Here is a 13,077-nt window from a genome sequence, read left to right as displayed (position 1 = left end):
GCTGGATTCTGTTTGCCAGTATTTTATTGAGGATTTTTGCATCAATGTTCATCAAGGATATTGGTCTAAAATTCTCTTTTTTTGTTGTGTCTCTGCCAGGCTTTGGTATCAGGATGATGCTGGCCTCATAAAATGAGTTAGGGAGGATTCCCTCTTTTTCTATTGATTGGAATAGTTTCAGAACGAATGGTACCAGTTCCTCCTTGTACTTCTGGTAGAATTTGGCTGTGAATCCATCTGGTCCTGGACTTTTTTTGGTTGGTAAGCTATTGATTATTGCCACAATTTCAGATCCTGTTATTGGTCTATTCAGAGATTCAACTTCTTCCTGGTTTAGTCTTGGGAGGGTGTGTGTGTCGAGGAATTTATCCATTTCTTCTAGATTTTCTCGTTTATTTGCGTAGAGGTGTTTGTAGTATTCTCTGAATTTTTCTAACCTAGGTTTGGTGGATGGCTGTGGTGATTGGAGATGGGCCACGTACTGCATCTTGCAGCTAGTTTGGCTGATTTAAGGTAGATAAGGCAGTGGCATTCTGACTCCATTAGTTTCTCATTCTTCTTCTGGGAACAGTGCGCTAGCCAGATGATGTCCTCATGGTAAATGGAAAAGAGCAAGAAACTTCAATATGGAAGCCATCTTCAATCTCTGTAAATTCTACTAATTTGCTGTTGAGTGAAGCAAATTACATGAGTGAATTCAGAGTCCAAGGTCAATGTAGTCATCCTGCCTGTGGTGGGAGGATACTGCAGGATTATATGACAAAGAGTAGGGTACTTAGAAATATTTACAAAATTGCTGAACATTCTAATTAAATAATTAATATTTAGACAAAACAGACTTGAGTGTAAATATACCAAAGGCCTGAGTCTGAGAAACATGTTTCATAAGTATTATTCATTGTCTGACAGCCTGAGTTGGAAAATAAGACTCATACCACCAGGATGACCTCCTGGAAACTCGTTTTCCATTTGGGGAATTATAAGAAAATAATTCCTTCCATCCCCTAAGGGCGTGAGTGCATGTGTGTCTATGTGTTTAGGAGCTTATTCACAATGATGTCATATAAATTTATTGGTTATCAGAAACTAGATTTTAAGGTGTATCAGCCTCCCCGGGATTTCCAAGATAATCTCGGATGATTTTGATAAAAGGTTTAGTATCTGGTATTTAAATCTTGCATAAAAATAAATCCATATTGGTGTGATCCTAGTTATGACCAAGCTCCTTTAACAATTTAGACATTTACTGTATGATATATGTATTGGGTTTTACAATTTCCCTATGAAACAACTGAAGATGCTGTATACAAATTATGGAGAGGTTAAACAAGGAAAAAAATTGCAAAACAATGAAAAATATTATGCCTTTATTTGCATACTAACACGTGAGAATTCAGTTTTCACTTCAACCTCAGTATAAAAAAGTACAGCATATAGCAAGGAGAGAATGTATATGAACACGAGTGAATTTGAGCTGTTTTGAGAATAACAATCTTTTCTATTTCTATAAAGACAGCTTTGAATTCATCCATTAGCATATGCTGGTGCTTTCCTGTTGACACTAGTCACTGAATTTAAAGGCAGAAAATGTTATTGCACATTTAGTAATCAAGTGTTTATCGAAGTTAACATCTGGATGCTAAAGGAATTGGGACCAGTGTTACTAAGCCTGAATTTTTTTAACTGTTCAAACGTGATATGTTTTCTGCTCATCATTTCATCAATTCTGGTAGTGTTTGCATTTGATTTTGGAAATGTTGCCAATGGCTTCATAGCTCTAGTAAATGTCATTGACTGGGTTAAGAAACAAAAGATCTCCTCAGCTGACCAAATTCTCACTGCTCTGGTGGTCTCCAGAATTGGTTTACTCTGGGTCATGTTATCCCTTTGGTATGCAACTGTGTTTAATTCTGCTTTATATGGTTTAGAAATAAAAATTGTTGCTTCTAATGCCTGGGCTGTAACCAACCATTTCAGCATGTGGCTTGCTGCTAACCTCAGCATATTTTATTTGCTCAAGATTGCCAATTTCTCCAACCTTATTTTTCTCCACCTAAAGAAGAGAATTAAGAGTGTTGTTCTGGTGGTAGTGTTGGGGCCCTTGGTATTTTTGATTTGTAATCTTGCTGTGATAACCATGGATGACAGTGTGTGGACAAAAGAATATGAAGGAAATGTGACTTGGAAGATCAAATTGAGGAATGCAATACACCTTTCAAACTTGACTGTAACTACGCTAGCAAACCTCATACCCTTTACTCTGAGCCTGATATGTTTTCTGCTGTTAATCTGTTCTCTGTGTAAACATCTCAAGAAGATGCGGCTCCATAGCAAAGGATCTCAAGATCCCAGCACCAAGTTCCATATAAAAGCTTTGCAAACTGTGACCTCCTTCCTCGTATTATTTACCATTTACTTTCTGTGTATAATCACATCAACTTGGAATCGTAGGACACAGCAGAGCAAACTTGTACTCCTGCTTTGCCAAATTATTGCAATCATGTATCCTTCGTTCCACTCATTCATCCTGATTATGGGAAGTAGGAAGCTAAAACAGACCTTTCTTTCAGTTTTGTGGCAGATGACATGCTGAGTAAAAGAACAGAAACCCTCAACTCTATAGATTCACAAGGGGAGCATCATGTGTCTTCTAGCAGAAAACAAACTGATGGTGTCTGGAACATTTTATATTTCTATCAGTTTTTCCATAGTGTATGTATGTGAGTAATTTCAAAACAGATACCTAGAAAAGTCTTATATATATTTATGGGTGTATATGTGTGCATGTGTATGAATAACAACATTGACCATAAATTATGAAGCCGAGTATATTTCACATATATAGTATGTACATTTTATTATAGTTCATTGTATAGTATTTCATTTGAAGAACTTATTATCCCTATTTATAATTAAGAACTTACAGCTTTTATGAAGAAATCATTTCTCTTTTCCATTGTAATTTGTACCACATATATGTACTTAACTATCATTGGTGAACCTCTAATTTTTTGGATGGTAAAGACATTCAATTTTAAATCAATGATAAGAATGGATCTTTGGGGTAGGTTTTATTTCATTATGAATTCTTATTTTATGCTTAGTAGAAAGCAAATAGAATTGTCATTAGTTAATGATGCACACAATAAAATTTGAGTGAAAAACATATGTAGAGTAAATTTTGTACATGTATACCAGAAACAGTACTAAAGAATACTAGATTTAATACCAGTATGTGAATAGCCTAGAATAAAAATCATTTCTATAATAGGAATGAAGAAACATGCTAATGATCCTTTCAGTGCTGTTATAATTTTTATGTGTAGTTAGAAAAGTCTTTTCTTCCACTTTTTGAATTAAAGGAGACCTTTTTTGAAGGCGACATCTGATGTCAAGTATTTCCATTTATTTTTCTTAGCCACCTTGAGCCCCTGAATTTCCAATTTTCTCCTTTGTCTCCCATTCCTAATATTCCTCAAAAAAACTCAAATATTCTCTATCTTAAAAAAACAGGCCAACCAAAGGAGGATATAGAAACTATAGTAGATAATCAAATGAAACTTTCTTCAAATGTTAAAAATTATGTAAAAATTACATAAAAATCTATGAAATCTATATAATTGATGATAGGAAATGTATTAATGATATGTATTATTATAATGGTGTAAATGGTGAAATTACACAGTGTGTTGATGTATCCATTGATACCAAGTTCTATTATAAGAAGGAAATGTACAGCCTTGTTGAACAGCTAAATTCTGTGTGACTGTGTTAATTCTTGGTGTTATGAAATTTTAACATTATTATGTAGAACTTAAAATAAGTTAACTCCACATCATATATAATCTATATCTATGTATCTATATCTATATATAGACATATATATATATATACACATCTTGTTTATCATATGTCTTCCCTAGTACAATGTAATCACCATAAAAAGAGAGGTCATATCTGTCTTGCTTTCTCTTGACTCACAGGACCTAAAAGCCAGCACAAAGAGTAGTTGGTCAAAAATGATATGTTAATGAACACATAAGTGATTGAATAAATGGATAATTTGATGTGGTAAACCAGTGAAAATGAAGCTCATCATAAAATCTGCAGTTGCTTGAATTTTCTAGTTTCAGGTTGAGGTTATAGGCTTATTGAAGAAGAAGCATTTCTCAGAGCAAAAGTTTGGCTAGCCCACAATTCTAGGGGAAATATCACTGTAATATAGCTTTGATGCAGCTGTATCAGGTGTGTGAAGTAGAGACAAGGTGGAACGCCAAAATTAGATGGCACTTATTCTAATGCTTTTTGAAAAGCCTGTTAAAGATTTTGGTATATTTGCACAGGGTCAGGGTCAGCTCTGAGTGCCAGCTGCTCGGAGCTAGCTGACCCCATGACAAGAATGTTAGGGAACTTCCCAGCAGCTGCCAAACACATTTTTGTTTTTAGGGAGCATCTCTTTCTCCTTCAATATGACTTATGGTGCCTTCAATGCTTTGCTGATACAAGAGGAGTGAACTCAAAAGAAATAAAAATAAAAGCTAGCAAACTTTGCAACTGGTTAAGTTGGAAATGTACCTAATCACTTTCTACTATGAATGATATATTTGTATTATGATATTTTCTGCCTGGTTATTATATACACAAAAAGGCATTTCATTTTTAAAAATTGAGTTTGTAACCAGTCACCTTTCTTACACATTATTTGTATATTTTTTTTAGTATCCTTTCTAAATGAATGTTTTAATTGCCATGTTATAAACACATGGAAAAGTGATTCAAATGAATGTATATCTTAGCTTTGGGTGTCTAGAACTAGAGCCAATGTCTGATTTTACAGTGATGACATTTATTTGGGAAGGCAAGTCCAGGGCAGCAATGAAGGGTACATGTGGAAACTGAGGCAAAAGAAGATGTAAAACCATGTGTCGTGATGTTGATATGACTTTGCTGGTGGCCACTTCACAATGAGTGAGACAGACAGCATAGTGGTCATCAGATGCATGCACTTGGCTCCCCGTACTTTTCCAGAAGGGTTACAAGGGGAAGCCACAACAAATATTAGTCCATGGAAGAGAGAAAAGGGAGAATGTATCCTAGCTGTCTTCTGTCTTCTATTTCCCTTTGGCCAAAGTTTGTTTGAGGCAGAACTACCATCTTTGCTTTTCTTCCTTACATTATCCAACCCCTTGGTGGCTGTTTGGGAAAGTCAGACTAACCAATACCCCCATTTTTCTAAGAGATAGTTGTTTTTTTAATTTATTTTTTCTCTTTTCCTCTCCCCTTTCCCTATGTTTCCCTGCTTTCTACTTAACTTTTTAGACATGCACATAGAACTGTTTACTTTCCCCTCACCAGACAGTCTCTTCTGGGCAAGTTCATCTAACTATGTGCTCCAAGAGGGATCTCTCCTTGAGACTTGACAGTTGATTTGCAGACAAAAGTATGCCCTCATGGAACTGTCACCTCCAGGGGGTTAGCTTAGACTTCACATCCATTAGGAGGGGATGTGGAAAGGATACCCATGTGGCCACTTTTACAACTTCTGTCCTGCTCTTTTCCTTCCCTACTTTATAAAACGTTCACTTTCTGCTCCAAAGATGAAGTGTCACGTTAGAAGGCAGGATGCTTTGTGCCCCTTCCAGCAAGCTAACTTCCAAATAAATTCTCTATTCTTATATCAGACTTTGTTCTTGTTAATTAGACTTTACATGAAGTGAGCAATTAACCTTTTTGGTTACGAGACTTCATGCCCACAGATACATTCAAGTCCCAGATGGAAGGATGATCTGGATCAGGCAAGGTGCTGACCACGGGAACAGGAGACAGTCAAGGGAATCTGAGGAAGTACATGTTTGTGTCCAATACAGTCACCTCCTTGTGCCCACTCAGATGTGCTCATGCCCTCCAATTGTGGCTGCTTTTATAAGCAGATGACTTGTGTAGTTGCGTGGGGTTTTGTGCTTGAGGGGCTTTTTGCTTGGATTAATGCTCTGCACTTGCATTTTTATTTTTCAGATAGCAGATACTCCTCTGCTGAAGAGGGAATAGCTCTGCAGTAATTTCCTAGGGGTTTGCTTTCTCCTGTCCTACGGGCTTGATGGAGACATGCACAGAGTCCTATAATGCCCATGTTGCATGCCTCTAGCAGCTTTGAATTCTGCTGGATCATCTGATCCAATGGGCAGAGCAGGTTGGGCCAGAGCCTTTATCTGCTGTAGAGATATCATATGTTCTGGATTCCACTTGAAACCAGGAGTCTTTGCATTCATTCTGCAACCCATCTGGTTTTGGCAGAGGCCAGGTAGGTTAACTGAATTGGGGTATAAAAAGGACTTTATTAACACATCAAAGCAATATCCTCAACTGTGGTATTTGTGGACTCCAAAATCCCAAGAAGCTCAATAAACGCTGTGCTTCTTTTTTAGTGATAAGAAGTATATAGGAAGCCATTTACCTTAAACAGGATGTTTCTGCTCGGCATGGTGGTTCAAGCCTGTAATCCCAGCACTTTGGGAAACCAAGGCAGGCAGATCACTTGAGGCCAGGAGTTTGAGACTAGCCTGAGCAACATGGTGAAACCCCATCTCTACTTAAAAAAAAATACAAAAAAATTTAGCCAGGCATGGTGGCCAAGGCCTGTAAACCCAGTTACTCAGGAGGCTGAAGGATTTGAATTGATTGAACCCAGGAGGCAAAGTTTGCAGTGAGCTGGGATTGCAACACTGCATTCCGGCCTGGGCAACAGAGCGAGACTCTATCTCAAATGTAAATTAATTGATTAATTAATTAATTGATTTTTCAACATGTGGACCAGGAATATGGGACCCCTGAAAACAATATCTGTGTTGGTGTTCTCTAAATATTATCAGGCATATCTTTTTCTTCTGATATTTTATTTCTATTTAATGTTTAAGTATTTTACTATATTTAGGTAACTTTCCATTTCCTGGTTATTGTACCAATCACTGTAACATTATTAATATATTAAATTAACATTGTTTTGCAAAACGTAAATTAAACTGAGAGCAGAAGTGACAAAGCCCTGACATAAAACAGTGAAGCAGTGCTCTTGTTTTTACCACACAAATGCCAATTGTTTTAATCTGCTGACCCACCCATGGGTGTAAAATAAGAAACATTCACTAAATCAAGAGCCACATGCAAACTGCCAGAAGCTCTGCTCTGCTCAGGGAAGATACCACATCCTAGAGAGCATTTGCAAGTAGTGATTTAAATTTATGGAAATCTGCATTCATTTTTTAGTGTATCTGGTTTTGGTAGAGGCCATTTAGGTTAAGTGGATAGGGATGTAAAAAGACTACCATCCCCTGTAACTTTCAAGTGTTTTGTCATGGTAATGATCAATTCCATTCCTTGGAGAATGTGATTATTATTTTTCAATCATTGTTGCCAGTGGAGGAGAATTTTGCAGGCTTCCCCTTGGTCCTGCTCTATTAGTGTCCCTTACTCTACAGGTCAGGAAGAAAGTGAGAGTCCTGCCAGCTGCCATGTGTGTCCATTTCGATTACACGTTCAGGAAGAGGTTATAACAGCAAACTGATTAGATCCACCTTGGGATGTACATGAGTCAAAACTCTAGGTAGCATCTGACCTTCAAAAACTCCCAGTGCAGGCTTGGTATGATGGCTCATGCCCACAGTCCCCGCACTTTTGGAGGTGGAGGTGGGAATATCTCTTGAGGCCCGGAGTTGCAGACCACCCTGGGCTACACAGTGACGGCCTGTCTCTACAAAAACTAAAATACAGAGAAAACAACAACAAAAAATTAGTTTGGCATGGTGGTGCTCACCTGTAGTCCCAGTTACCCAGGAGGATGAGACAGGAGACTCCTTTGGACCTATAACCAATATGCGAGTCTGTTGCTGGCCGCATGCAGTGTCCAGTTAACAAAAGTGAGGTCTGGTACAAAAGTAATGAATTTATTTCAAACCTAGCTTGGGGAAGGGGCACAAAGAGTCCTGCCTTTAAGTGTACCACTTCACCTTTGGAGCAGAAAGCAGACACTTTTATAAGGTAAGGGGGGATACTGAGCAAGGGTAGAGGGTCCTCATGCAGGCTTGCTGCCTTATCTACCAGACAGTGGAATTGGTGCCTTCCTGTGCAGAAGTAAGTTGTAAAAGTGGCCGAGTGGGTATGCTTTCAATATGCCCTTCTGTTGGGTGAAAGTCCTCAGGCAACTCCCAGAGTGGAGCACAGCCTGGAAGTTTCAAGTCCATTTCCTGGAGGTAAACATTCCTTGGTAGGTGTGCTTTGGTCTGCAAATTGACTGTCAATTCTCAGGAGAGATCTGTCTTGGAGCATATAGTTAGAAGAACGTGCCCTGCAGGGAATGTCTAGTGAGGGGGGTGAAAAGTTATATTTGCATTTGTGAAGGGCTAAGCAGGAAATGGGGAACAAAAGGAAAGGGGAGATAAGAGAAAATAATAATAAAAAAATAGTAACTCATTCCCTGTTTCTTAGAAAAAATGGGGCACTCTGTTACAAACCCAGGAAGTCAAGGCTGTAGTGAGTTATGATATGCCACAGTACTACATACCTCCTGGGTGAAGGATTGAAACTGTGTATCTAAAAAACCCAAATGCAAATAACACACACAAAAAGAAAATTTTAAAAAATCTCCCACTTCATCTCATGGACTGCAGTGTCTTTTGAGTACCTAGATATTACTGTTAGTTCAGGCTCTGTTGGGGTGGCCAATATCTGGTTTACTGGAGGCAATTTGGTATGAGTCTGCAGCAACCTCAAGTCTTGCCTCCTCAGAAGAAAGAATTCAACTGAGGGGCATAAGGCAGAAAACGAGACTGAGAGAAGTTTCTGAGCAGCAATGAAAGTTTATTAAAAAGATTTAGAGCAGGAAAGAAAGGAAAGTACACTTGGAAGAGACCACAGTGGGCATTTCGGAGGTCAACCATAGTGTTAGGCCTTTGACTTGTGGTTTTATATGTTGGTATACTTGTGGGGTCTTGTGTTCCTTTTCCCATGATTCAGCCCCTTAGGGTGGGCTGCTCACATGCGTGGTGGCCTGCTAACACTTTAGAGGTGAGCATGCGCAGTGTGTTTACTGGAGGTGTACACATGCTTGCCTGAGGCATTCTTCCCTTTTTTGGTAGAATGCCCCCAGAAGGTCGTTTTCTACCGTTTTCTCTCTTAACACGTATGCCTCAGCCTACTTGCCCTATTCCTGAGCTGCTGACTAGCAATTTTAAGCGTCTTTACTTATTGTGAAATTGCCTCTCCCTGGTGCCTGTGACCAATTATCATTTTTAGAGAGGCAAGGTGTCAACTGCCAGGCCATCACCTGACGGCCACCTGACATTCCTGGTGGGTGGTGAGAGCCTTCTTCTGCCCTGCTCGTGCCTGACTATCTACTGTAAGAGCCCTATAACTAAAAGTCTCAGATGGTATGGATGTGTGTCCTTTCCTCTGGGTACTGTTATCTGGGAAATGGCTACAGGTCTTTGAGAAAGCACCGTATGAATACGTCCTGAATATTCTTGTGGTGAATATTCAACATCCTTTTCAAGGAGACTTAAACTTTCCTTCAATTATTGAATTCTTGTTCTCGGAGTTGGCTCAGTCCTGACAACAGGTTGAGGTTCTTTGATTTTCCACTTCAAAGGCTGACCTCAGGAATCAGTTTTTCAGCCTTTGAAGTGAGAAGGCTTGCTCTTGGTTTATAAGTATTTATCAAAGTATGAAGCCTCTGTAACTATTGGCTTATGAACTCATTCCAAGAAGCTGATGCTGTCATCAGTTCATTGATTCTGACATTTGCAAGATCACCAGAGAGTCTGTGTTCCCAAGGTTAGTCATCATGTTGCATGCTCTATGAGGCAAATTTAACTTAGTTTATTTAGATTTCAGGATGCTGCCCTCTCCTGATTTTATCCTTGTCCACTGGGCACTACTTCTCAATCTCCTTTGCTAGTTCTTTTTTGTCTCTAAACTGAAAATATCAGACTATCCAAGGTCTCAATTCTTCAGTCTCTACAATGATGCCTGTTGTGTTGGTGATCTCATGTAATCTCCTTACTGACAATGTAGCCAAGTGATTCAACAGACGGGAATAAGGCTGATTATCCATTTATATTATTTATTTATTCACACATGTTGCCATATAGCACATTATGTAAATATTTTTCCTTCAAATGTCAAATGTACATTTTGAAGTAACAGTACCAGGGTGGATGCTGTGGCTTAAGCCTGTAATTGAGCACCTTGGGAGGCTTAGGCAGGCAGATTTCTTGAGCCTAATTATTGGAGACCAACCTGGGAAACATGGTGAAACCCAGTCTATAGTAAAAATACAACAATTAGCCAGGTGTGGTGGTATCCACCTGTAGTCCTAGATACTTGGGAGGCCAAGGTGGAGAAATACTAATATAATAGAATTATGGTTGATTGACTCACTTGTATTACTTGCAATTATACGGTTAGTATGTTTTAGTATCTTAGTTACTAATCTCACTTTTTACATTTAGCTCTATAATCAATTAAATATGAGTTATTTTTTGTGTATGGTATGAAATAAGAATAGAAATTTATCTTTATGCATGTGGATATTCAATTTTCTCAGTATCATTTGTTGAAAAAATGATTAATTCCTATTGAACTGCAATGATACCATTTTCTTAAATCAATTACCATCAATGTCAGTGTTAATTTCTGGACTCTCAGTTGTGTTTCATTGTTCTTTTGTCTACTGTAATGCCAGTACCACAGAATCCTGATTAGTGCAGCTTTGTAGTTAGCTTTGAAACCAGAAAGTGTAATCCTCCAAATGTGTTATTTTATCAAGATTTCTTTTGGTGATCTGGTCACCGCGTATTTTCAGATATATTTTAGGACTGGTTGTTCACTTTTTGCAAAACAGGCTTGTTGGGATTTGATAGGGATTGCACTGAGTATATAAGTTGACCCTTCACCTACAAAGACTCTCCTTGTGCTGGATTTCAGTTCAGCTGGCCCTCCTTGCTTGTACAACTCTGTGATGAATTGAATATATAATTTTGGCCTTTTATTACTCTTATCCTAGTTGTTGCAGAAGGATATCTTGCCTTTCTGAACCTTCTGTATTCTCCTCAAAAATGGAAGTTCTCGGCTAGATGCAGTTCACGTCTGTATCCAAGCACTTTGGGAGACCGAGGTGGGAAGATCGCATGAGCCCATGTTTTCAAGACCATACTGGGCAACATAGGGAGACCCCATTTCTACAAAAAAACTGAAAAATTAGCTGGCTGTGTTGGTGCACACCCATGGTCACAGCTACTCCAGAAGCTGAGGTGGGAGGATCTCTTGAGCCCAGGAGTACAAAGCTGAAGTGAACCACCACTGCACTCCAGCCTAGGTGACAGAGCAACATCCTTTCTCAAAAAAAAAAAAAGGAAAAGTGGAAGTTTTCACTGGTATCTTTTAAGTATTAAGTAACACAGAATCGAAAGAATAACTAATAGTCCTCCGTTCCTGCCTGTACTGAACATGTAAAATTGAAAGCAGTTACACATATAGTATACTAGCACCTCATAAGGACTACGCAGAATATTGTTATCATCTGCGTTTTATAGATAATTATACTGAGGTAGAGAGAATTTGTAAAATGGAGTCTCAGATCATAGCTATATAAAGCAGAAAATCTGGCTTCCTGTCCTGGCAGACTGACTCCAAGATCTTCTCTTAGAAACAATTATACTATAACAACTGGAAAGATAATATCCAATATTGAAGATCGATTTTTAACATCTATTCGTCTTAAGCCATTAAATAATAAAAATACATTAAATAGAGAAAAATAAAAGTGAAAATTTACATACAGAGAAGTGTAGGCTCTTCAATGGAATACACATGTTTTTTAAGTGCCCAAGGAATATTTACAAAATTGCTAAATATTTTAATTAAACAATTCATATTTAAATATTAACTAGACTCAAGAAAATGAGTTTTTAGGCTTTTATTCAAAAGCCTAAGCATGAGACACAAGTTTATAAATATTGAAAATGGGCTGAAAACATGAGTGGGAAATTAGGGCTATTTCAACTTGGATGACCTGCCTGAAATTCATTTTCCATTTTGGAAATTATAGGACAATAATTCCTCCCATCCATGAGGGACATGTATGTGTGTGGACACATAAGTTTGTGTTAATGAGCTTGTTAACAATAAAGTTATACAAAAGTATTAGTTAGCAGCAACCAGATTTTAAGGAATGTTGGCCTTCCTGGGCTTCCCAAGAAAACCTTGGAGTCTTTTAATAAGAAAACTTTGGATTCTGTCTACATAAATCTGACCTTGAAAAAATAAATTCACAGTGGTCATGATTCTGGTTATGACCAAGTTCCATATGACAGTGTAGACATCCAATGTAGGAATTATGTGTTGGGTTTTAAAATTTCCATAACAACTGACATTGCTGAACACAAATTATGGAGAGGTTAAACAAGGAAAAATATTGCAAAACAATGAAGGAGAATATGTCTGTATTTGCATGCTTTCACTTCAACAATAGCATGAAAAATTTCATCTTATAGCCAGGACATAGCGTTTGAATAGAAATTTAATTGAGCTGTTTTGGGAATTATTGTGTTCTCCATAAAGACAGCCTCAAACTCATCCATTAGCACACCCTGGTGCTTTCCTGTTTGACACTGGTCAGAGAATGTAAAAGGAAAGAGAACATTACTGCACATTCAGAAATCAGGTGCACATAGAATTTAAGGTCAGGACCTTACAGAGAATCTTGTCCAGTGATATTAGGCCTGCCTTAAAAAAATTCAGACATGGTATGTTTATTACCAATCTTTTTTTGTACTAGTAATGGTAGAGTTTATTTTCTCCTGTGGACACCTACGTTAAACTTATAGACTACTTTTACATTTTAACATTTTTTTCCTTGGAGTTCTTTTAGGAGTTGTTAATCCTGAAATTTCCCTTACAATATGCTACAAACTAATCGTAACTTCTCAAATTCATTTGACATAACGATTGATTAAAGAAATATGTGTAGTATAATTACACCTGCTCATAACAAAAGAGTATTTGAAACTTCAAGAAAAAATAGAG

The 13,077-nt window shown here is 37.9% G+C and overlaps 1 protein-coding gene across 1 annotated transcript; it reads left to right on the top strand.

The window, feature by feature from the left end:
* Positions 1–1,636: 1,636 nt before the first annotated feature.
* LOC129009937 (taste receptor type 2 member 19) lies at positions 1,637–2,644 on the top strand. The gene has a single exon (XM_054443529.1). It carries the CDS (start codon positions 1,637–1,639, stop codon positions 2,591–2,593), a length of 957 nt encoding a protein of 318 aa, XP_054299504.1. The 3' UTR covers positions 2,594–2,644.
* The last annotated feature ends 10,433 nt before the right edge of the window (positions 2,645–13,077 follow it).

This window comes from Pongo pygmaeus, chromosome 10 (genome assembly GCF_028885625.2).
Source record: "Pongo pygmaeus isolate AG05252 chromosome 10, NHGRI_mPonPyg2-v2.0_pri, whole genome shotgun sequence".
Lineage (NCBI taxonomy): Eukaryota > Metazoa > Chordata > Mammalia > Primates > Hominidae > Pongo > Pongo pygmaeus.
Note: the sequence above shows the minus strand (reverse complement) of the source record. Positions and strands in the feature narration are given on the sequence as shown.